Raw genomic sequence first — 25,980 nt, forward strand, 5'->3', positions numbered from 1 at the left:
TTAGGAGTACTCTCATTTTCTTACTCATGTTGAAATACTGCCCCTTAATGGGGTAGAGAAAGGAGGAAGAATGTCATGTCTGTTGCCAGATTTCACCAACAAGAGCAGCCAGAACTTGTTTCTTTAGTTGATGTGTCCTTTTGTAGCAGCGGAACCACACCAAAGTATAAAATCAATCTTGTATTAAAAAGCAAGGACAAAGGCCTGCCATGATTCACGCTACCACATGAAAGACAAGCTTCCTAAAATGTCAATTTTTATTTAAAATAAAAAGAGTACCTAGCCAGAATAGAAGCAGCATTTCAATTAATCTTCTTGCCTCACACCATGAGTGCCATTCTGATTAATTTAAATTGACATGAGAGTCAGCTTTTTCCCCCTAATGCAAAACTTGGAGAATTGCCCGGGGATAATTTTTTTTTGGCACAAATACTTGACTTACCGTAGTTGTTGAAAGCTGTACATTTACACATATATTTTTTTCTCCCAAAAGAGATATACACAGAATAATTTGGTGGTAAATAGCAAGTATTTATTTGAAATGAAAACAAAACAAAAAGTACCTGAACTATTGCATTTAATCATGTATTGTAATTGTGTTACTCTACCTTTTTGCATTGGAGACAAATATACAATAAACATTCAAATATCACAGATTGCACACTAGATAGTAATTCTTCTGGCCTTTTACATATCCACCAAAAAAACCCAGAAATTGGAGTCCGCAATATAGTACAAAATTCCACCCCTCCAGTCGTAGCCAGTTATCTTCAATTTACTCCGGTTGCTGTACAAATAAATGGCCATTTACCTAGAGTTTACAAATTAATAACAGGACAAAAAATATACATTGTACTGACACAAAAAGTCAGTTGTGTTAAGTCATGCAACAAGTAACCAAACTTGCTGAAATTAAAAATATTTTCTAAAAACAGTTTTAACTGCATAAATATTTTTTATACACAGTTCACTTACCAAAACAAAAAGGAGTCTTAAATGATACAAAAAAAAAAAAAAAAAAGTTTCTACTGATTTTTATACACAAGAAAGTGCAAAATAATGTCTCTAAGGTGTTTTTGCTATTGGACTGATGGATGAAGGGGGTGGAGTTAGCCACGCTCCACTTCCTATGCGTGAACACTACAATCGCACAGTACAAACAAAGGTAGAGCACATGAATGCATTAAAATGAGGATCACATCAAAGAACGAGGCAGGAGGAGAGATGGGAGCTATGGGACAGTGCAATAAGCTAGAGGTGCTGCTCTGCTCAACGAAATTAAATGCAAAACCACAAATTTGGGGAAACAGAGCTATTCAGTCCAGATTGCTCTGATAAGTCTACGGAACTATACTAGACATTGTTTAGGTCATTAGAGCAGCAGCTGCAGGGCTCAACTGGGCCAAGAATCCAGCCATTCACTCCAGTGGAGCTTGTGTAGGACTTCCATGTCAGGGGCCACCAGAATGAATGGAGGTTATGCAGTGCCTGTTTCGTGGTGCAGCTGAGCCCCCATTTTCCCTTTTCACACAAACAGAATCCACAAACCTCTTCTATCCATCATCTGGCTACACAAATGAGTTCTGGGGAAAAAACTCATCCCAAAGTAGGCAGCTGAGAAGTTCAGGCCACAGAACCTTAAATACACCTATTACTACGCAAGTTTGACGCAATCAACCACACAGAAGAAAAAAAATCACCTTCCATCTTGAGGAGTGGCAAATGTAAAAAGTGTAGAATAACACTGGTACAACATGTCTATGTAGTTAAACATGCTAAAAAAGAAGGAGGAGTAAACATCTCTACACATCCTGCTGTCTTCTAACAACCCAGCAATAGTTGTAACTGTGCTATCCAGTGCTTAGAATTCTATTTTCAATAATTTAGGGTGTTTTTTTTTTTTTAAAGTAACAAACCCAAATTCTCAAGCTAGAGAGACTTCAAGTTAAGCTGTTCTTCTAATGTTCAGTCTTTCCTTAATAAGAGAAACAAAAATTCGGTGGTGTGAAGGTGCCTTCAGAGAATTCAAACACGTGTTTTTTTAAATATTTAAATATCTGTAATTTGAAAACTAGTTTTATCAGGTCAAGATCTATAAATGACTTATGTTTACCCATACTTAAGGCTATTTAGTTCGACAGGTCAGAATGTATGCTGGGACTGGAGTGACTTGGAGATCATGCTGTTAGGCTGTAACTACAAAGTAAAAAGCAACTAAGTGCGGAAACTGACTTTCCTTGCAGGGCAAAGTAGGTGAGGCTTATGGATCAGTGCCATTTGTATCCAAAACCACAGAGTGGAGTGAAGTAATATTAATAAATTTGCGTGCATGCGTGTGTGGAATGATTTCCTTGGGGACTTGAACACAAATCCACAAACCGATCTAATTCTTGCAGTTCATAACCATTAAAAACATCATCATCAAAACAGACAGTTAATCTTCCAATCAGTGCATACATCTCTATCACCAGGGATGTTTAAGTGGACAAAAATGGTCAGTGAGCTCGATTTACTGTCAAAAGAAAGCACTTAATCAATATAAGCAGTGTGGAGTGTGTGTGTCCCACTTAATCTTGTGTAACGCTGCAAGGTACTCAGACCACTGTAAATGCTTCAGTCTTTCCCAACTAAAGTGGTACAGATCTGAGAATGCATGCGTTTTTGCCTTAGTGCTGTGCCCTGTTCCTTTTCACTTGGGAGTGTGCCAGGGTTTGGGTTCTGTTGCTAACGTGACCGTCAACTCATCTGCCGCGAAACAGCAGCGGTGATCTGGGAAACTGAACAAGGCCAATTCATCTCAACACCCGTTTACAACATGGTATACATTACAGTGAAACGAAAACAAACAGCACAATAAAATAAAAACAAACCACCACTTTTCAAGGCCATGTTCCAAAAACGATGCCCACGGATTGCGCCTGATCTGTGTATTCCCCAATCTCTACAGACAAGATGGCCCTCGTGGACTGGAGAAAAAGTGACCCAAGAAAGAAGTGAGAAACATAAGATCTTAAACCACTAATGTATGAAATGCCCTTCTTCAATGAAAGTTTGAGTAACATCCCCCAAGTTGATGGTACGCCAATGAATGATAAAGGCAGCCTAAAAAATAATAATAATGAGTCAAAGACAACCCCAGCAGAAAAGCCCAGTTAAGGGGAATAAAAGTTGGGCAATTGTTCTTGTGCAATTCCCATTCACTTCAATAGGCCCTGTGCAAGAGAACCCCCCTCAATATATTGGTATTAGCATCCAGTTATAACAGCAAGGGTCCCAAGTCTGTTATTTTCTTCTCTGGGGTAGGGCAATTCTGAGTTTCATGCAAGGCATTTACTACTGTCCAAAGTAAGGTCTGGCCTTTACTGTTGTAGGAACCAGCCGATCCAGAAACTGCAAAGAATAAGCACAAGCCAAGGTCGACATTGTATAAAAAGAGACCATTTTAAATATGAAGATAGGCGCTCAATAGCTTCTGTATTTTTTAAAAAAATGAAACAAAAAGAGGGTCCTTATCTTACAGTTGAGAATGAACGATTCCGAGTCCTATTGCCGCAGACAAATTGAGGGTGGTTTGCCCCGCCTTTCAAAACTCTCTGAATGACCTGGTTTAAAGTTAAGATATTGCGAGTAACCAACGAACAAACATGCAGCCCGGATTTTGAAAATAAAATACAGATAATGCCTCAATGCTTTTTTTAAAAAAAACAAACACATTCATATTTAAGTAGATGGATGAGCTAAAAATGAGACACAAGGTATAGTGGTTGGTCTGATGTCCCATGTAACAGGCAGTTAAGTTCATATTTCAATAAAAAGGCCATTATATCTATTTACAATATCCACAGTTTGCTTGCGAAGAAGGCAGATTTACAACTATCTTCTAAAAAGCCTTCTCCTTCCCGCAACACAAATAAGGTGACTAGCTCTACAAAACCAAAGACAGAACAAGGGGTGGTTAATGATGGGTTTTCCCTTCCCAGCCATGTTAGCAGGGAAGGCTGGGCCTTGTGGCTCTTCGCTGCAGTTGCGGCAACTGCTCGTCTCTCCGCCTGACACTCGCCGGCCGCATGAACGCTTGCAGCCCCTTCTCTGGAAATGTACATGGAAAATGAATGATCCCTTTTGCTCGCAAGTGCTTTGCTGCGCAGTACAAAGACGAAGTGTTCAGGGCTAGCGTTGCAATCCTTTCTAGATGTGCTGCATGTGCCTTCCTGCAACGAATTAAATTTACCGAGTTCCTGGGGGCCCTGCAGTGCTCAGCCTGGCGTTTTGTGTGGTTTGCCTCTTGCCTTGTTAATTCCAGGATCCCTCCTCAGGGCCTCGCTCGTGCTGAAGGTTGTAGTAACAGTTCTGGCAAACCCGCACCGGGGAGGAGATTTTCAAACGCTTGATTTCCGACTGGAAGCGGCTGCACCTGGTGGGGGGGGGGGGGGGAAGGCACACAAGAATGTGAGGTGTTATTCCTCTCTCTGCGCCTGCAGTTTATTACGGTGGATGATGAAGTCTTCGGACTGGGCTATTTCTCTTGCACGAGACTCGGGCAGGAGCAGAGAACTGTGGGAAGTAAACTGTTTTCCTCCTGCATTTTTGCTCAGAATCGCATGGTTCTGCTGTTAGAAGAACCTTGCTCTAGGGGCAGGGATGTTCTCGGGGCAGCCGGTCATCTTGAGCAAGGGAAGAACCAGCAATCGACCAACGGAATCCAAGGGGTCATGGTATAGTGACAATACTACTGAAACGGAAATGGAATTTCTGGGGTAACTAGTGTTAAAGTGGCCAGCAATGGGCTTATAAAGGATCAGCTGTTCTGAGAAAACTGCACTAATGTTTACAGGAGCTTCTGGAAACAGGGTATTCCACTTATGCTATGGTGGGTTTAATTTCCCCTCTAGGCCAATTGATGAGCTCTATCCTACCTTTCTCAAAATAATCATTAAACTTGCCCCTGGCAAGTCTACATTTGTGCACAACAACAGGCACCCAATTTATTTCACTAGCAAATCTGATACCCCCACCAAAAATAAATTAATTCTCTTACTCTAGATAAGTTGGTGCTGTATTATTTTGAGAAAGGTAGGATTTATATACCAAAGACAACAGGTATATAAATCCTACCTTTCTCAAAATAATACAGCACCAACTTATCTAGAGTAAGAGAATTAATTTATTTTTGGTGGGGGTATCAGATTTGCTAGTGAAATAAATTGGGTGCCTGTTGTTGTGCACAAATGTAGACTTGCCAGGGGCAAGTTTAATGATATTTGGAATTCATTTTAAAAAATCAGTTTAAGGTCTGGTTAACTAAAATAACAAGTTTTTCTCCTTTTTTGTAATGTACACAATATCTTTTTCTGTTTTGTTTTCTATACATGGGTACTACTTCTTGTTCCTTCTTTTTTTGTGTCTTATCTTATTCCGTGCACTTGTAATTCTGTACTTTTCATTTCTCAATAAAGAATACAAAATTAAAAAGGAGCAGCTCTTCAGATGCTAGCACTTTGTTGCGAGAACCAGTCTGTAAAGAATTTACAGGAGAGACCATCTTTCTTACTTCTGACAGAAGAGCTGCCCGCAGTTTCTGCAATGGTGACGCCTTTCGGTAAGAGAGAAACGGACGGAGCAGCTGGAACAACAGTCTCCTCCCTCATCTTTCACCCAGTGGTCAGCTGCAGAGCGGCCGGGCTGGTCACTCACTGACCAGCTGAACACTCTGCCTCTGCTGTCGCCTACCAGAATCCTGCTGTGATCCCTGAAAAGAGAAACAGAGACGCAAAGACAAATTAGCACTTGATTTAAGCATTAGGAAGTAGCCTCAAGGCTAGAGAGAAACACATTTTTAAAGCCAGAGAATACGAGGCCAAAAGTAGCAGCTTTGCTCCACCCCCCCCCCTTTGAATTGCTGAATCAAAGTAAGGTCTACCAGGTCAGACTTACTTTCTCCCAACTTTGAAAAAAGGTAGGGGAACACCAAACACAAATGAGAAAAAAGCGTGTCAGAATGGTAAGCCAAAAATACAAAAATTGTAAAGAAGAAGAATGCCCAAAGCATTTCATTAAAGGCCTCATTGTGTTCCTGGCACCTGATACTCTGACATAGGCTAACTCTGAGCACAGTACAGTGGTACTTCGGGTTACAGACGCTTCAGGTTACAGACTCCGCTAACCCAGAAATATTACCTCAGGTTAAGAACTTTGCTTCAGGATGAGAACAGAAATCGCGCAGCGGGAGGCCCCATTAGCTAAAGTGGTGCTTCAGGTTAAGAACAGTTTCAGGTTAAGAACGGACCTCCAGAACGAATTAAGTTCTTAAGCTGAGGTACCACTGTAGTTTTACCTAGCTATCATGGCTTATAGTTGCATTTCCTGTATGTCTGACCAAGGCATCCCCAAACTCAGCCCTCCAGTTGTTTTGGGACTACAACTCCCATCATCCCTAGCTAACAGGACCAGTGGTCAGGGATGATGGGAACTGTAGTTCCCAAACAGCTGGAGGGCCAAGTTTGGAGGTGCCTGGTCTAACCATTCAAAGTAATTTTCAGTTCCAAACTTGTTTGTTTTCTTCTAGCCGATCTAAAGCTGAAACCACTACTGTGCCTTCAGCTGATATACTGAGGACACACAGAAAGCAGGTCACTCACTTGGAGATGCCCAGTGCTGTGATGTCTGCAGGATGTGCGTTGTCCTTGCGATCAAAGGCTGTGTGCATAGTTAGTTTGCTCCTGAAAACTAGCTGCCGCTCCCATCTGTAGCCTAAGAAAGGAAAACGGGTAACAATGTAAGCAGATGTGGAGGGTGGGAAACACATCTGTATGGTGCCTGCTCAGGAAGGAAAATGCAGCTCAGGATCTGGGTCCACTTGCCCCAGAGAGTACAGGATTTATCTGGGCACCCGGAAACCAGCCCAGGCCACACACTTCTACTTTGGCATAATAATGATGATAATAATAATAATAATAATAATAATAATAATAATAATAATAATAATTTATTATTTGTACCCCGCCCATCTGGCTGGGTTTCCCCAACCACTCTGGGCGGCTTCCAACGAAGATGAAAAATACACTAAAATGTCACATATTAAAAACTTCCCCGAACAGGGCTGCCTTCAGATGTCTTCTGAATGTCAGGTAGTTGTTTATCGCTTTGACATCTGATGGGAGGGCGTTCCACAGGGCGGGCGCCACTACCGAGAAGGCCCTCTGCCTGGTTCCCTGTAACTTGGCCTCTCGCAGTGAGGGAACTGCCAGAAGGCCCTCGGCGCTGGACCTCAGTGTCCTGGAAGAACGATGGAGGTGGAGATGCTCCTTCAGATATACTGGACCGAGGCCGTTTAGGGCTTTAAAGGTCAGCACCAACACTTTGAATTGTGCTCAGAAACGTACCGGGAGCCAATGTAGGTCTTTCAAGACCGGTGTTATATGTTGCCAAGAGGTGTTTCCCTACCTGGCTTGAGCTTGCTGTAATGTCGTAGTTCCCCTGGATTAGGGTGTGGGTGGTTAGCTTGAACCTGGGGGTGGACTTTCGCTTGCCCCTCGGAGTAGTTCACGAAGATGAAGCCGTCCTTCTCATCCAAGCTGAGCTGGTCGGACCAGCGCCTCGAGTCGTCAGAGCTGCTGTCTGCCGACCATGCAGCTGCTGCTCGGGCCGAGGACGAGCGAGGCCTGTGGCTGGCACTGCCTGGCTGGCTCCGGCTTTCCTGCAACTTTGGTTCCTGGCCAAGGCCCTGGTCTTCTGCTTCCGAATCACTGCTATCCTCATCCGGGGCTTCCTCTCCTGTTACATGCAATGCGTTAAAAACAAACAAACCCAGCCATGATTCGCTTTCCTTCACTAGACCCGCTCCTCCGTAACTCAGACTTAGGCCCAGATACATACAAAGCCCATTAGGGACATTATTACCATATTTTTCACTCTATAAGACGCACCTTTTCCTTCCTAAAAAGTAAGGGGAAATGTGTGTGCGTCTTATGGAGCAAATGCAGGCTTCGTGGGCTATCCCAGAAGCCAAAACAGCTAGAGGGAGCGCTGCACCGTGCTCCCTCTTGCTGTTCTAGCTTCTGGCTTAGCCGCGCGAAGGCACTGGGAGCCTTCATCCTGCTGCCCTGAGGAGGCTTCGTGGGCTAAGCCAGAAGCAAGCCCATCAGTGACGGGCTGCCCTTCTCCCTCCTTGGGGAAAAGCCTGCAAGCGCCGCACACACACTCCTCGCAGCTCGTGAAAGGGAGCGCTGAGCAGAGCCTGGGATGCATACAAGCTCTGCTCAGCGCTCCCTTTAAAGAATATTTTTTTTCATGCATTCCCCCTCTAAAAACTAGGTGTGTCTTATGGTCGGGTGCGTCTTATGGAGCAAAAAACACGGTATGCCATCCATGCCAGGGGGCAGCCGAAGTGGTGCTCCCCGATATTGCCAGATGCCAGGCCAGCAAAGAAAATGACCAGGGATGTTGAGAGTTAAAAATAAGTTATTAAAAACTAACAATTTTATTGTTTTACTCTTTTCATTCGCCGTTTTGAGATTTATTTATTTTAAAGCAATCAAATGGTATATAAATGTATGAAATAAATAACTAAAAGTATAGCCCCAACTATAACTGGGGAAGCAAAGGTTTCCTGAGCTACACCTTGAACAATTCAAAGCTGAACACAAAGCCAAAAAGAAACAGCACCTATTTGGGTTTCTGGACACTCTTCCTGCATCTCGAGCGCCTCCACAGGTTCAGGAGCTGGAGTTTCCGGGACCTGCAGAAACTCCATTCGCCAGAACTAGGAGAAGGAGAGATGAGAGTGTGAGTCTGAATGCATAGCCCCTTGTCGTGCAACCTGGCTTTCAACCTGATACGATGACAAGACATGGAGCAAAGTAACATTGAAGGCACTCAAGGAGACACAAAAATCAAGGCACATTTAAATTACAATCGAACTAGGTTTCTAACTGTATGCCCAAAACTAGCGGATGGGCTATTCAACTGCTTAAATATATGAGTAAATGAATATGCCATTGAAGAATTCTGAATAGATAGGAGCTGCAAGTAGGAATGAACCTGGAAATCCTATATAAGTCCTGTCATCCTGTTTCCCACAATAGATGCCTATGGGAAGTCCACAGAGAGGACAGGAGTGCAATATCCCTCTCCCAATTAGCAAATTTAGATGTGGAGTATATAGCTATCACACCTAGAAACCACTGGTGGCCTTATTGTCTGTGAATCTGTCTAAATCCCCTTTAGACTTCAGATTCACGAGTTTCAATGCTGCCTCACTCCCTTTCCTTCGAAACTCTCAGCATTCAGCTTCACTGGATGAGCCAGGTTCTCATATTATGAACAAAGGAGGGGAAAAAAATATTCTTTATCAACTTCCTCTGCACCACGAGGCATGCTGCCGACCCACAGTTTTATTTCTACACGACTGCTGGTACTTACTCGGACCACTCCGTCCGAATGCCCCGTCACAATCACATTCTGGGTATCCCATTCGTTCATTTCTGACATGCAACAGCAGAGGATTTGCTGGCTGCGGCCGGTGAAAGTGTTCACACTCACTATGGGGTTTCCATTAATGCTCCACACGTGGATGTAAGTGCCAGCGCAGGACACAATGTCTCCCTGAAAAAAAGGATAAATGTTTTAGGCACACTTAGATTTCAACGTTGCCATTCTTTGCCATTCTGGAGGAGAAACGCATCTCGATTTAATATGAAGAACAAAAGCGTGGTCTGGCTGGAAGCTCAAGAACCAATGACTTGAAACTGACCCCATCAGGAACTGATCTGCATAGACAAGAGGCTGCAATCTAGCTAAAGACAAATTGAAGGCCCTGTAATATGCTACTGCTGTGGCACACAAACAATGTCCCTACAATAGCAACTGTTATCATGTGGGTGGGGTGAAGAGCACAGCTCCTTTCAACCCAACTGCCATCATTCGGGAAAGACCATAACAAGCCTACATGATGACATGCTTTCCATTACAGTAGTACCTCAGGTTACATACGCTTCAGGTTACAGACTCCGCTAACCCAGAAATAGTACCTCAGGTTAAGAACTTTGCTTCAGGGTGGGAACAGAAATCGTACTCCGGAGGCGCAGCAGCAGCGGGAGGCCCCATTAGCTAAAGTGGTGCTTCAGGTTAAGAACAGTTTCAGGTTAAGAACGGACCTCCAGAACGAATTAAGTTCTTAACCCGAGGTACCACTGTATTACAGCAGGATGAAGCCACAAGGAAGCAGCTTAAAGGTCAATGCAGTATTGTAGGATCTCTGGTATTCTGCTATGCCTGCTCTTCTAGGGACGGCGCCAAAAATTTATGATGGGTCTCCCCCTACTCCAGAGTCAACTTGCCTAGTTACTGGGCCAACATGATGGTCAGGGGAAAATATGATAAACATTTCCTTCTCTTTTGGAAGAAGAGAAGGAAATCTCTGGTTGACCCCCTATACTAAGTTTTTCTAAGTACCCAGCAAGCTGCTTTCTGTCTGCAATAAATCACACAGTTGAAACCTCAAAAGGGGCTCCATGATGTTTTCATTTAATAACTTGGAAAACGTCACCAACTAGGGGACATATGCAATCTGGAGCTGAAATGGGCGCAACCAGCTCAAGAGTGATTTTCTGCATTTGTATCTCTTCTCAGAGAAGCAGTCGATGTTCTGATCTGTACCGTCAGTTCGTTGATGCAGAGGGCTGACACGGGGGCCCGGTGGCCACGAAGCTGCGTTAAAAAGGAGAGCTTGTTCAAATCCCAGATGATGCAGGTGCGGTCCCGAGACCCGCTCACAATGATGTGATAGGCCAGAGAGGCTGTCAAACACGTGACTGCCTCGGTGTGGCCGAGCAGCGCCTAAAAGCAGAGGAAGACAGAAGAAAATACATAAAGCGTTTGCTGCAAAGTGCTAGAAATACAGATACTGGAATAGTTTTCCTTCAGAGAGAGGGAAAATGTGGGAGTATGACACTATTACTAGGTTGCAGAAGACGAATTAAAATCTAAGAAACACAACGCTACGGAAACTGAATAGTGTGGTTTCTTGCTGAATAACCTCAAACCACTTAAGTGGGGTTTGTCGCCATTTCCCAGGTGAGCCTCGTTGAAATAAATGGAGACTCTGCAATAGCCCTGGTGAACTGTGCCTAAGCAAAGAATGACAACAAGAACGAATTCTCAGCCCCTTCCTTGCCTTTTGCTCACCCTTTGTTGATATAGGCAGACCCCTATGGGGACAAAAGACAGTGGCAGGACATAGAGCAGGGGTGAATTTCAATGGTTTTAGCAAATTGTCCATGCAGTCACATGGACGTAAGGCTATGGTTGTGCAGGGTAATAAGCAGATTTTGTTCAGAGCTCTGACAGAATCCAGTGAATTTCTTCTTTTCCCCAGAAAAAACAACAACTTTTGGTGATCTATCCATGTGTGTTGACAGTTGAGGAGGGCAAAACCTTCTGACTTAGTTCACGCCCAACTTGCCAGATTTCATCAGTACCGATGAACTCTGCTTGGGGGTCCAGTTTTCTGACACAGAAATCCAGATTTACCTGCTTAAGAGTGAGCGTTCTGGCTTTTTCCTTGGAGGTGCCCATCTCCCATACACAAACAACTGTGCTGGTTCCTCCGGTGATGACCAGCTTGGGATTTGGACAGATGGCACTGAGAACCTGTCCCCACTCCGACAAGCATTCATAAACGATCACGGCCTAGAAAGGTGGAAAAGTAAAACAGTGGACCCATCAATTTACAAACCGTGGCCAGTTTCCGGCATCCTACCACTGTGTTGGTTGGTTGGTTGGGGAAGATACATTTCCTTCCACCCAACCTTGCATCCTGGAAGAAAACCGGCTCACACTTCCAAAGGCAGTTCCAGGGGAGAGGCAATGGATTTCTAATACTCCCATCCACAACCAAAGAGCTGGGTTCGGAAGCTGCATTCAGGCGCCAGTTCCTCGGTTTCATGGGGAGGGGCAAAGCCAGGGAAGTGTGGAAAACCTGGAATCCTCTACCCCCGGAACATAATTCATTCTGTATTTTGGCCAATCTTAAAGTCATTACCATAGCCCATCCTGCACCAAAGGATGCTGCTCATGCAAATTATACTTGTTAATTAAAACATACAGTGGTGCCTCGCAAGACGAAAAGAATCCGTTCCATGAGTCTCTTCGTCTAGCGGTTTTTTCGTCTTGCAAAGCAAGCCCATTGGCGGATTAGCGCTATTAGCGGTTTAGCGGCTATTAGCGGCTATTAAAGGCTTAAGCGATTAGCGGATTAGCTGCTAAAAGGCTATTAGCAGCTTAGTGCCTTAGAAAAAGGGGGTGGGGAGTGAAAAAAAAACCCCAGGAATCGCAAGACATTTTCGTCTTGCGAAGCAAGCCCATAGAGAAATTCGTCCTGCGAAGCACCTCCAAAACGGAAAACCCTTTCGTCTAGCGGGTTTTCCGTCTTGCGAGGCATTCGTCTTGCGGGGCACCACTGCATGTACATTTAACAGACAGATTTCATAAGAAGTGTTCACTAGAAACAACTTTCTGTGAAGGGTTAACTTGCCCCACGGCCTGCTTAGATACCGGATTTATTTATTTATGTTACAAACTTTCACAAAATGCACTGCTTGAGTGTTAAAGCAGTTTTTTTAAAAAGATAAAACAATAAAATTATCAATAAAAATTAACAGCAATGATTTAAAAAAAGTATTAACTAACAACAGACTAAAACCTGCATCAACTTTCTAAGTACCTAGATAGGCTTGTCTGAACAAAAATGTGTTCAGCAGGTTTCTAAAAGGGTACAGTTAAGACACCTGCCTGAGGCAGCTTGTTCAGTCATTGTTTTCCATCATCAAGCATGCAAGTTAAAGAGCCACAAAAATCTGAGAGACAAACCTTGTCTGACTCATAGGTTCCCAGCCTGCAGCTGAGATCTGCATAACCCCAAGCAAAGGTTTTATTCCAGGCTGGCGGAATTAGCACTTTATTCTGCTCCACTGCTAAAATTCCTTTGTCCGTGTACACGATCTGTCCTACACGCTCCTTGAGCTCTGCTCAAAGAGAGAAAGAAAAGATAGCAGCACTCACAAACAAGAGCTCATAAAAACATTCGCTGTTCCAAGATTAGGTGAAAGCTATACCCAATCACAGTAGAAAGTGAGGCTATTTCACGAGAACTTTGTTATCTTTCTGAGAAACCTGCTTACACTACTGAAAGCTCTGAAAGAATTTAAACAGTGACCAGTGATGTTAAATTCTTATCAACTCCCATGACACAGAAGTGTAAGAAACTGGATAAGAGACTTTCAAGGGCATAGAGCTACTGAGAACGCTTCAGGAATTTGTTAATGCTCAAATCAGTCTTACGTTTCAGCAGAGCAGTGGGGAAAGTGGCTGGCGAGTATCAAAATAACTTTGTATAAATTCAAACACAACCACTCCATTGTAAGAAGACTTCTTTTCAGTCCTCTAGCAGTCTAGCAACATGAATCTTGTTCATGGTTCAGTGTGCTAGAAGCAAGGCAAATCTGAACAGCACAAAGCCTAAGGGAAGATCTGTAGCGCAGGCACAATGTAAGGCCAGCTCCCAGTCCAGAAGGCTCTTTTGTGCTCTCATAATTTCCAGCGAAGCCAGGAAGCATGGAAATTAACTTGGGGTTGCAGCCTGGACAGCTCTCTGAGTTGTCGCTAGTGCACACACCTACAATCTCCAGAGAGGGCAGCACAATTAAAGCCAGTTTCTAGGCAATGTTCCCTTAGAGCCATCCCCATCCCAACACAGCCTTATTTGCAAAGAGAGGCTATTGTAGGGTGGGGGGTTAGCGTGGCCTTTGCCACCCAAGCTGCAGGCACTGGACACAACAGACATATAGGTCTCTATGCAAATAGAGTCCAACATGTAATCCGGATCTGTGCTGACTATCCACTCTTCACAAGAAGAAGAAGAAGAGTTTGGATTTGATATCCCGCCTTTCACTCCCTTTAAGGAGTCTCAAAGCGGCTAACATTCTCCTTTCCCTTCCTCCCCCACAACAAACACTCTGTGAGGTGAGTGGGGCTGAGAGACTTCAGAGAAGTGTGACTGGCCCAAGGTCACCCACCAGCTGAATGTGGAGGAGCGGAGACGCGAACCCGGTTCCCCAGATTACGAGACTACCGCTCTTAACCACTACACCATACTGGCTCTCCGAAGGATCAGGATTTGTGGGTTTTGCTTACACATTTCACTCTATGAGCACAAGCCCTGTTCAAACAAGGTGTCTACTGCACAGATGCCATTGACAATCCTGATCCCACATCAAGTGAAATCTTTGAGGCACATTGGCCTTCGTTTTGTTTTCTTTATTTTAATATCAGCTTGTTTTCAACGCTCTCTAGTTTAAAGATTGGCTTCATAAATATATTGCTTGGTTTGTTTTCACTCATTTCTCTACCTGCCATGACATGTTCTGTTGTTTCTAGTGCACTGAATTTTTGGCATATTCTGTTCTGCTCATGCCATAACCTAGATGCAATGAAGGGTGCTTCACATTTTTAACAGATTTTTTTTAAAAACAACATTTTAATTGATATAGACTGCCTTGGAAGTCTTTTTCTTCTGGGGTAAATAATAGTATATGTTTTAATAAAAATGCCTGGAACTATGAGCGTAGTTCTAAAAAAAAAATCAAAAGTAAACTGATTGCAGCATTTACCTTTTACTGGTGCAAGAGAAGGCCTCAGGTTGTCTAAATGATGGAAAAAAATCTTGCCACTGGCAATACCTGGTGGGATAGAAACCCCACTTATTTCTCCATTAATTCGGCTTCTCACTCGCTTTGGAGGGTGAGGTTTCTTAAACAACTGCAGCAAGACAGAAAACATTACAGGCTTAGCAGCCGGCCTGCAAATAATTTGCAGCAACACCTCTCAAAACATGTCAGCACCATCCATGAGACTTGTTGCAAATAAATTCCCTAACAGAGATGGATTTCACAGTCACAGGAAACACACAAGCTGTTTTCAGTTGCCTCGGCCCACCATGTGACGATGAGTCAGTGAAATACCAGTATTCACCACTCCTGATATGCACTCAAAGCCATGTTAAGCAACCACGGGGTGCTTTTAAAGGGACCATCAGAGGGGCAGATGGAATGCTGGTGTTTATCAAAACAGGATGCTAGTATAAATACTGTCAACCTTAGCAGATTAAGTGGCAAACATAAACAGAGAATTATTAAGATTTGGCAGGCTTCATCCTAAACATTTAATAACATTTTAAAACACTCCTTTAAAATCTAACTGTTCACATAATTTCATTGTTAGAGAGGGACGTTTTTGCAGTGGAATGTTCTCCGTGATGAAGGGACAGGTCACCTCTATTTTAGCTTCTGGGAAGGTAGTAAAAAGTTTTATCTTTATTTTTAATATGCAGGTATTGAAGGGATAGAAGCAGCTAATTTTAACCCAGTTCTGTCTTAGTACTTTTATGTTTCAGGTTTTTAGGATTTTCATTTTTACCACCAGCTTCAATGCTGAGAGCTATGTAGGATCCCATAAACAAAACCCTAAGCAAGTAATTTTAATTCTAATTTTGGAGAAAATGTTAGTCACTTTATGTTTTGGCTGTGTGGCTGTTTGTTCTTTGTCAAAATCTGTGCAAGGCCTTGGAACTCCATATATTTATATTTTATGTCTGGAAATTACATTTTACTTCTGGAAGGCATCAAGGGCACGATCCACTGGGCAAGCACGACTAAAATCAAGATTTTGCATATTTTTCATTCATTTAAATGGGCCTTGCACAGAAGATCTTCCTTGCACAGAAGACCTTCCTCCTTTGCTTAAGGTCTACCCAGATCCCATTCAAACATGAGTATATTCACTGCTATGTGTGTCTAAACCTCTATGCTTGTTTCTCTGTGAAACAAGATCACACCAACATACTGAGGATGGACATATTTGTTTATTCCTGGAGTCACTCTAAGACCATCCAGTTCATTTCCATTTGGGTCATGCTGTCGTGTGGTGACATTAATATGCAATATTATAAAGGTGGCATGAGCTGAAGGCCCACACCCTGTCCCAGACTGATACCAAGGATTGTCATTCAAATATGTCACATTTGCATGACCAGCTTTTACTTTTACTAGGAAATCAAAGCAACAGCGACTTGCCCTTTAAAACAAGAATAAAGCCCACGGAAATGAGATTCAAACTCCTGATTGCTCCATCCTCCCCCAAAGGGCCAAGGATCTCCAAGTCTTGAACAGAAGGAATTATATCTCCAAAAGGACAAAGCAAATAGAATATCCCAACTTTGTCTTGAACCACAGATGCAACTTACTCAAATATCACTCATTACCTGTTTCGGTATCTGTCCAAAGTTGTTAATGAATCCTATAGTAGCTGTTTCTTTTAATGGATCGTTTATGTTGTATATGTCCACTTGGCCCTCATAGAAGAGATGATGGAAAACATTTACAGCTTCTACTGCAGGCGGCCCTTGCTGTTTGTAGCCAAATATCAAGTCTATCCACTCGTGCAGGTGAGAACTCACAAAATCGCATTCCAAAGCCTGCAATTCAAAATGTGCACGTTAAATGGAGCAGACCTGTTTACAGGTGGGAAAAGGCTTGCTTGCTGAAACAGATGGCATTGTTAGCCAACACCATGACGTTTCTTTTTAAAAAAAATAATAATTCTGCTTTACTTATTTTCCTTCAATTTATAGCCTGCTCTAAAAACATTGCAACTTTTTTTAAAAAAACCAAACAAAAACATAACTTCATTACAGAGTTCTAATATGAAAGAAGGTGAGAACTTATCAGCTGGACTCACTACGTCAACCGACATGTTTGACAATCCCAGTGTGCTCAACATGTACAAAAGATATAAAGAGCAAAACTATCAGCCAAAAATGCTTTCTTCCAAACAGAATAGCAAGATTCAGATGGGGGCCAAAAAGGTATCGTAGCTTCTAACAAGAACATACCTCCCGATGCACTCTGATGAATTCGCGGGGATCCCCTTTAGCCCATGGGGGGAGTATTACATCCCCAAGTTTAGTGCCATTCTGCTTGCAACCTACAAGGCGAAAACAAGGATAAAGAGGGTTTTTCCGCAATGAAGTGTGCTTCCTGAGAAAGTTTAACAGGACATCTGAATGAGCTCCATAGCACAAATGAGCAGTTTAAAACGACCAGTCTCCGAAATTAAGACTAAAACATACACTGCTCTTATCTTTATTTAATGCACATCAAAATCCGCTTTATGTTCATCTTTCGACGGTGTCTCTGTAAGATAGAAATACAGCCGTGCTATCAAAAATGGCTTTTCTCACCTAGATCAAAGTTGTTGGAATTGAGTAGCAACTCCGGGAGGTAGAAGAATTCCGGGATAAGCTCCTTGACATCTGCCATATTGTGCTTAGATGCAGAGTACCAGGCTTCACGCACACTGTGGAACATTCTGTCAGCCAAGTCAAAGTGGCCGCCCTGAGGAAGGAAAAAGAAGTATTTGCACGGCAATTAAGGCGTTCCCTACACTGCTCATTACACCTTGGAAGCAAATGGCAGAAGTAAATCGTTTACCTGTAGCCTTAAGAATATCTGTGTAAAGGGTTCCATTCGCACAAGATATGAGGCTACTATCATCGCTGATGAATAATGGGTGCCGTAATGATAAGCTGGAGTTTCACCTGTAAGAAAATAAGGGGGAGGGGAGGGGAATAACAGGAAAAGGAAATAGGAAGGAAATGAGGAAATCTGTGTTAAATTACTAGGCTTAGTCAGTATTAGCTTGCTAATACCAAGATACTAAGTACATCTATAATTGGCATAGTTAAAAAAATTTCAGTGCTTATAATTTGGCACTATAGCTACTTACATTGTTATAGTGCTCAACTAATCATATTTCTTTTTTTTAAAAATGTCACACACAGTTTTCTATAACACTCATTTTGGAATTAAATGCTTCAGATTAGACGCAATAAGTTTATCTAGAGACACCGTCACTGATCATTTCTTGAATGTCTTTATCAGAGGAAACATTTCCAAGAACTGATGGAGAAAAGCAGGATTTTATAAAATTATTATATTAATTTAGCACAGGGGCTCAACTGAATCATAGCAAATTTCCTAACGATAAACCTGTCCTCAGCTTCTTAGCTGGTAAAACTGACGATGTCTGGTGGGATCTCCAGCCCTCAGAAAATCAGGTTAAAGGAAAAGCCACAGTACTGTTTATTCCATTACATCCATCTCGGATTGTGGATGATAGATGTTTTATTGCACTTACCATTAGGGTCTTCCCAGTCTTTGTAGCGCTTCTTATACTGAGCTAACCTCTCGTCAGTCTGGGCTCCCATCGGTTTGGCCAAGTTTCTAAATGTCTTTGGGTTCGTAAGATCCAATTCCTTTAAAAGTAAACAAGTAGTAAAGTCCATTCTTAAGAAATTTGTTGCTCTGACTAATTGAATACATTCACGTGCAACTATTTCTGGCTCCTCTATTCAATATATTGAGATACTGGTTTCTTAAAATGTTGGCAGCTACTCTAAATATTTAGCTGCTCAGGCCTGATTTAAAACAATTGTCCCTTTCTTCATCTGAAGTGCAGATATGTCTTTTATTAATTCTCTACAAATCACTGCAACATTACTCAAGCCTCTGTCTTGAAACACAACTTACTTCACAGATTAGTTAACAAAGAGTAATATTTGAAGAAGCAAGGCTTCCAGCCCTAATCTGAGTTACTTTTAAGTGCAGAGTTTTAGGCTTCCAAGAACAGGCCTGTTATTTTACGAAATGTAAGATTTTTATGCCTACCTCTGAATCATAGTCTGCGAGGATCCACGGGAAAACAGGATACTGCATGAGGTCATTGTAGGATCGGCCAGCCAAAGTGTTTAAGTGCATCAGATACTGGAAATTACTGATTTCACCTCTCTTTGTAGAGATAGCACACAAAACAGAACAAAACAAAACAGAACTGGCATTAATTTCCCAGTAACAAAACCAAAAACATTTCAGTTGCCCACGCTTTACAAAATACAGGAACTTAAATGTGACAAAGCATTTTGGCCCCAATGTTACATGTCCAAATATTCTATTTCAATCCACTACGAAAAGGAAACTTTAAAGCCCTAAATGGCCTCAGCCCAGTATAACTGAAGTAGCGTTTCCATCCCCATCGTTCAGCCTGGACACTGAGATCCAGCGCTGAGGGCCTTCTGGCGGTTCCCTCCCTGTGAGAAGTGAGGTTACAGGGAACCAGGCAGAGGGCCTTCTGGGTAGTGGCAACCACCATATGAAATGCCCTCCCATCAGATGTCAAGGAAATAAACAACTATCTGACTTTTAGAAGACATCTGAAGGCAGCCCTGTTCAGGGATGTTTTTAATGTTTAATGCTGTATTGTGTTTTTAATATTCGATTGGGAGCCACCCAGAGTGGAAACCCAGCCAGATGGGCGGGGTATAAATAAATACATTATTATTATTATTATTATTATTATTATTATTATTATTATTAACTAAACTACTCTTTATACTTACCTCCCACCTTTGTGTAACAGATTTCTCCCCCACTAGGGTGCTCAGCAAGCCAGACCTAAGGAGAAGCAGAAAGAGTCAGTATTCTTGCCATTTAGCAGTGGTATATGAGAGCAATGTTAGCAACTTCATGTAACACGGAGCAACCTTTTCCTTGTAATCCATGCTACCATATTAATTATAACTGATTTTAAACTATTAAAGAATCAACAGTTGTACCATCCTAGTATCTATGGATCACTATCAACGTCATAAACATGCCAACAAGGAACGGTCACCTCTAACAGTCTAACATGCTTTGATGTTAGAGCTCGTGTAGTGTAGCTGTCTGAGTGCTTCAAGAGCAAGCCAACCACCATGACCCATGATTCTGACATGATACTAAGCCAGGGATTGTGGTTTGCAGCTCTTACTCTGGCTAGGAGAGGAGCAAAGAAGGGGACATCTAAATATTCATGATGAACCTTTAGCTATGGTTTATTATGATGTGTGAGGGACGCGGGTGGCGCTGTGGGCTAAACCACAGAGCCTAGGACTTGCCGATCGGAAGGTTGGCAGTTTGAATCCCCGTGATGGGGTGAGCTCCCATTGCTCGGTCCCTGCTCCTGCCCACCTAGCAGTTCGAAAGCACCTCAAAGTGCAAGTAGATAAATAGGTGTTTCCGTGCGCTGCTCTGGTTCGCCAGAAGTGGCTTAGTCATGCTGGCCACATGACCCGGAAGCTGTATGCCAGCTCCCTCGGCCAATAAAGCAAGATGAGCGCCGCAACCCTAGAGTTGGTCACGACTGGACCTAATGGTCAGGGGTCCCTTTACCTTTACTATGATGTGTGAGCACAGTCAATTTCAAGAGAGAAGGCCCTTGCTATTTTATTTGCATTGCTGTACACAATATTTTATTTGCATTTCTGCTTTTTCTTATACTCAAAATCTCCTCTACTTACACTGGGAAACACATTAAAGACAGTGAAAGTCACCAGGAGGTTCAACTTTTAAAATAGCGGGATGAGTAGAAAGCAGTCAAAACGAATACTATAAATTCCTTCACTTCCAAATCTATTGTGTGGAATAAAAAAACACAGACACTCACCCTTGTTCCACACTGGTGTTGGGTCGCTGTCCGGACACAGACTCTGAACTGTCAGTTAAAGATGGAACAACAGCCAGAAACCTTAAAAATAATAACAGGATAATGTAATTAACAAAAATACGTTTCAATTAAGATTCAGGTGGCGCCTACTGCCAGACTGTTATGAATTAATTAGGCTGCTGTGTCTATTTTTATTAAAAGTATACATTGCAATGAAAAAACAGTAAAAAGAAAAGTACACCTCAGTTCTAAAAGAGATTTTTGTGGGCATGGGATAGAGAGGAAGGAAGGCATTAAAAGTGTTACTGTTAGCACATAAAGCCCTTAATAGTTGGGAAAAGTTTATTTAAGGATCACTTTACCCCCAGTATGTGTCCACTGAGCTACTTGGAAAACATAGCAAGCAAATCCTCTTTTATTCATAAAACTAGAAGGCATAAGGCAGAAATGAACAGTTTTTGCAGGTGTCCACAAAGGGAACTGAACAGTAGAGTCCATTCAAAGATCTGCACTGATCCTGTGATCTCGAGTAAAGGGTGACTAAAGAGGTGGTAAAATTCTGGAGGTGGCATTGAATTACTCTGGTTAGTAAAATCCCAGACTGAAGATCTGTAAGAGGACAGAGGAGACCCCACCTATAGTTGTGCTGTGTAGTGTTCCCCTTACATGTGTCGCTGGGGTGCCTGAGATTTTCAGCAAATGCCTTTCTGCCTACTGAGCTCACTTTTCAGGCGATTTTGACATATGGGTTCCTGAGCTCTACTGGTTGGCTGCCCTCTTTCTAAGGCAGGCTGAATTATTGGGAGCAAGTTGAGATGAAATAATTCTCTTGTCTTTGTAATAAGACTATGTTTAGCATAATATAGGCTAGCTGCCTGCTGTGGTTTAATTTTCATCTCACCATTAAGAGGAATTCCCACAATGGATGAATGGGCAGCAGAAGGGCAGGGGATAATGCAGTGTTAAATGTTAACATTTCCTTGTGGTCAATAAAAACTCAATATGGAATTGTTTCTCATTTGTGGTCAAATGTTTACAATTTTTCCTCTATTAATATTCTTGCCCAATTTCAATAGGAGAGCATGCTCAACACACAAGCCTAACAGACCCTATTGGTATTGGTCATAAACATCACATTCTCCCACACCCTTTTGAAGAGGCAAGCCTTTGCCATGGCTGCCTTGCCAATACCCTTGTTATAAGTACTCTTATTATAAATAATATGAATGGAAATACCTTTGGTAGACTTTATTTCTTACTCCTTTCTGAAAAGCAAGAAGATAGTTGCGTCCATCTCCAGAGAATACTTCAACAGCAATTGGCTGCAAAGAAATGGCAGGTTTTAAAAGTGTGGTGAAAGCACAGAAGAGTAATTGCTGTGGACTTTCATGAAACCTAAGTCAGATCTTTTTTACCTAGGTATGAAGTCAACTTACGCCTGCAAACTGTGCTTTAAAAATCACCCCTAATCCCTTTGTCAGGGTTTACAATGCACCGAAGCTTCCAGATTAAAATGTTTAATAAAAAAGACTACAATATATATTATGTGTAGGGTTTTATCCCACCTTAAGCAAGTGGCAAGGTGACGCCAGTGCCTATAAAATATAAAGCTCTTAACAACTTGGAACCAGTTTACCTATGAGATCGCCTTACTGCACATGTGCCCACCTGACTGCTTTGATTGGCGGAACAGGCGCTAATACAAGTGCTACATAATACACATTTGTAAGAACTTGATTGTTTAGTGTGGCAACACCTACACGTTGGAACTCCTGGCCTGTTGAGATCAAGCAGGTGCCATCACTATAATCTTTTTGGGGCCTGCTAAAAACATTCTGGTTTAGACAAGCCTACCCTGATGCTTAGAAAGGTACAGTAATTTTTAAAGGTCTTAGTATTTCAGCCTTTGTATGTTATAAAGTATGTTTGTGATTTTTTTCTTGATTTTATTGGTTTTTCCTCTTGTAAATTGCTTTGAGGGTTTGTTGGTTTTTTTAAAAAAATCAAGTAGTATGTAAGTTTCATGAAATTATGAAATAAATAAATAAAATATTTACGAAACCCTGCTATTCTCCACTAGAAACAATACCTGTAACAGGTATCTTCTTTTGTGCACTTCCTTGATATCCTCGTATGCAAAAATACTGCATGTCCTTTTGAGTTGACTTGGACCCTGTCGGGCTCCTCTGGGTATAATTGGCTCATGCATACTGTAGAGAGTAAAAGGTAGGAGAGAAACTATAAATATAAGACTATACATATCAAATCTGATTTCACCCACTCATATTCCATAGTCATATTTGGCTTCATAAACCATTACGAGCATTGTCAAAACTATGATACAATAACTATAGAGTCACGTACAGATTTTGCATATTTCTATTTTAGGTGCAGTGTTGTTTTTGGAGATGCATTTAAGAGCTATAGTCAGGAGGGTTTCTTATAGTCCTGATGCTGTAATACTTTCTAACAGGGAGACATTTTTTCTCTCTTACAATTTCAAAGAATGTCACGCCTAACTCACTTTAGAGGCAAGGTTTCGATGTCCCGTATTTCTCTGGTGGCGGTCATGGTATAGCCATCAATCACGTAAAAGTGCTCTTTGCCAAAGAGGAGGAGCCCCTCACTGGTGTCTAGGCCTTGAACCCGAGCACAGCGGTACATGTGTTGAATCTGTAATATAAGCACATATTTAATGAAAACAGGATGAATGAATAAGGATATGTACATGACTATGCTTATAGGCCCTTTGAAGTGTGTGTGTGGGGGGGAGTAATGACCCTGGTAAGGTAAAAGCTAAAGGACCTCTGGATGGTTAAGTCCAGTCAAAGGCAACTATGGGGTTGAGATGCTCATCTTGCTTTCAGGCCGAGGGAGCCGGTGTTCGTCCACAGACAGCTTTCTGGGTCATGTGGCCAGCATGACTAAACCGCTTCTGGTGTAACAGGACACCGTGACGGAATCCAGAACACAGAGAAATGCCATTTACCTTCCCACTGCAGCGGTACCTATTTATCTACTTGCACTGGTATGCTTTCGAACTGCTAGGTTGGAGGGGCTGGGACAGAGCAACATGAGCTTACCCCGTTGCAGGGATTCGAACCACCGACCTTCCAATCAGCAAGCCCAAGAGGCTCAGTGGTTTAGACCACAGCACCACCCTGGAGGCCATATCAACACTCACAAACAGCATTTAAAACTCAATCTGATAAAAAATGACTGCAACAGAAGATTCAATGAGAAGAAAGCAGAGCCCTCAAAGGACCATTTAGTCCAAGGGAAACTTGAAGTCTTTAAGCGGGATAACTATTTATATGGAATGAAATAAAACTAAGGCCAGTTGTGTCTTCTTGGAGGTTAGGCTTGTATGGCGACCCTGAAGAAAACTAATCTGGTCCTATAGTTGAAATTGGAGATCCTTGTCTTGACGAACAGAGTTTCATGTAAAAGAGAATAGTTGAGCGATGGTTGTGTTGAAAGCTTTGCACAATACTATGGACTTGAATAACCTGCCCTTGGATCCATGAATTTGACAGATGGATAGGCATAAAAACCCAACATAGGAAAATCAGTGCTACGCTACTAAAACTGCAACATGTTATGGGGACTACCTGAAAATAAGATGCTTAAAGAGGATGAAATAAGGCAGTATCAACAGGACTTGAATGTGTTTAATTCTGGCTAGATTGTGACTTATCCCTCCCCTTTCTGCTCCTCAGATATGATAAAGGAAAAAGGCATACCAAAGGACAAGGAATGGTAAAAATATAAAGAGCAACCCACTGATTTAATTTTGAAATGCAAGCATCAGCATATAAATAACCTCTGCCCTATAATGTTCTTTTTGATTAAATTATAGGAGGAGAGGGTCCTGTTTATAGCCAAGACAGAATGGAAAAATGGAAGTGATTATTGCAGTACAAGCAACACTTTCCAATTGTTATTTTCTTGCGTCAGTGGTGCCTGGGGATCTGCCCTTCATGTCCTCATAAACTAGGAAGCCACAATGACACTGAGTGAGGATGAATGCAAAGACAACAAATCACCTCAAGAGGTCTATTTATTCCACGCATAATCTGACATTCGAGAGGAGGCAATGTGAAAACTTTCCCAGCCATTGTCATGTTGATTCTACGGCATATACTAAGTTTTCATCTGCCAGTCAAAGGCATTTGGATCCTCCCTTTCTGCATGCCAGAAGATAAGGATTTGAAATTGTACAAAGAACTATTAGGTAAAGGGACCCCTGACCGTTAGGTCCAGTCGTGACCGACTCTGGGGTTGCGGCGCTCATCTCGCTTTACTGGCCGAGGGAGCTGGCGTACAGCTTCTGGGTCATGTGGCCAGCATGACTAAGCCGCTTCTGGCGAACCAGAGCAGCGCATGGAAACGCCATTTACCTTCCCGCCAGAGCGGTACCTATTTATCTGCTTGCACTTTGACGTGCTTTCGAACTGCTAGGTTGGCAGGAGCAGGGACCGAGCAACGGGAGCTCACCCCATCGCAGGGATTCGAACCGCTGACCTTCTAATCGGCAAGCCCTAGGCTCTGTGGTTTAACCCACAGCGCCACCCGCATCCCTAAAGAACTATTACATAATGCTTTATTTATAATGCTTCAGAATAATAAAACTGCGTACACATAGAATTAAGGAAATAGTCTACTGCCTTCCATAGAGTGAGATTTATGCAGCTGGTTGTGATAGGCAAGCAAGAGGCATAATGGCAGCTTTATCAAAAAGCATTTGAACAGGGTGCAGAGCAGGGTCTCAGAAGGGGTGCAGTTCTGAGGGCCAGTTCAAGGGCCTGAGGTTCCACACACCTGCGCTACAGGATTGCACACCTTGGAAAGATAGGACTCTATGTGGATGCATTTTTGTTCCAACAAAAACCAAAACAGGTTCATACAATATCAAAGCTGAATTTGTATATTTTTCTTAAGAGTATTGTTTCTAAACTATGCCAACAACAAAATGGCATTTGTTTTAAACGAGGACACTCATCACTGAAAGCAACAGACATTTTCCAAGGTAAGGCTATTTATTATGAGCATTCTCAACAGCACTTCAGAACCTATTATGTCAATGTTTCATAAAACTGTTTCCCAACCACAATTAAACATGCTCATGCAAACTTAAGGAACAAAGGTACTCTAGTAATTCACTGAATTTTAAGGCTGAGTTCCAATTTAAAAGTGTTTGCCAGGTGAAAAAAAGAATCATTCTTATATCAAAGGTGTAAAAAAAGAAGAAGAGCTTAACTGAAGGTTAAATCTACAGAGGGGCTCTGTCACCATGTAATTAACAATTCTGCGTTTGAGTTAGGAAACTGTGGGTTGTATCCAACAGGTCAGCATGTTCATGCAAGGACTTCCACTTGCGTAATGGAA

At 42.3% G+C, this 25,980-nt stretch overlaps 1 protein-coding gene across 8 annotated transcripts in view; it reads right to left on the minus strand.

Moving 5' to 3' along the window:
• Positions 1-510: 510 nt before the first annotated feature.
• Positions 511-25,980, minus strand: part of WDFY3 (WD repeat and FYVE domain containing 3) — a 126,038-nt gene continuing 100,568 nt past the window's right edge. For all 8 annotated transcript variants that reach the window (XM_083398104.1, XM_083398102.1, XM_083398106.1 and 5 more), the window contains 21 exons: positions 23,117-23,265; positions 22,682-22,802; positions 21,829-21,914; positions 20,593-20,673; positions 19,508-19,562; positions 18,780-18,899; positions 18,250-18,367; positions 17,544-17,650; positions 17,294-17,447; positions 16,946-17,037; positions 16,316-16,528; positions 14,667-14,814; positions 12,868-13,022; positions 11,530-11,688; positions 10,657-10,836; positions 9,421-9,603; positions 8,665-8,761; positions 7,444-7,773; positions 6,639-6,750; positions 5,552-5,749; positions 511-4,414 (listed from right to left, as the gene is read on the minus strand). In XM_083398104.1, coding sequence (XP_083254230.1) covers positions 4,294-4,414; positions 5,552-5,749; positions 6,639-6,750; positions 7,444-7,773; positions 8,665-8,761; positions 9,421-9,603; positions 10,657-10,836; positions 11,530-11,688; positions 12,868-13,022; positions 14,667-14,814; positions 16,316-16,528; positions 16,946-17,037; positions 17,294-17,447; positions 17,544-17,650; positions 18,250-18,367; positions 18,780-18,899; positions 19,508-19,562; positions 20,593-20,673; positions 21,829-21,914; positions 22,682-22,802; positions 23,117-23,265 — 2,979 coding nt within the window. In that variant the 3' untranslated portion in view covers positions 511-4,293. The remainder of the gene's footprint in view (positions 4,415-5,551; positions 5,750-6,638; positions 6,751-7,443; positions 7,774-8,664; positions 8,762-9,420; positions 9,604-10,656; positions 10,837-11,529; positions 11,689-12,867; positions 13,023-14,666; positions 14,815-16,315; positions 16,529-16,945; positions 17,038-17,293; positions 17,448-17,543; positions 17,651-18,249; positions 18,368-18,779; positions 18,900-19,507; positions 19,563-20,592; positions 20,674-21,828; positions 21,915-22,681; positions 22,803-23,116; positions 23,266-25,980) is intronic.

The sequence above is a fragment of the Podarcis tiliguerta genome (assembly GCF_965153285.1).
Source record: "Podarcis tiliguerta genome assembly, chromosome: 9".
Lineage (NCBI taxonomy): Eukaryota > Metazoa > Chordata > Lepidosauria > Squamata > Lacertidae > Podarcis > Podarcis tiliguerta.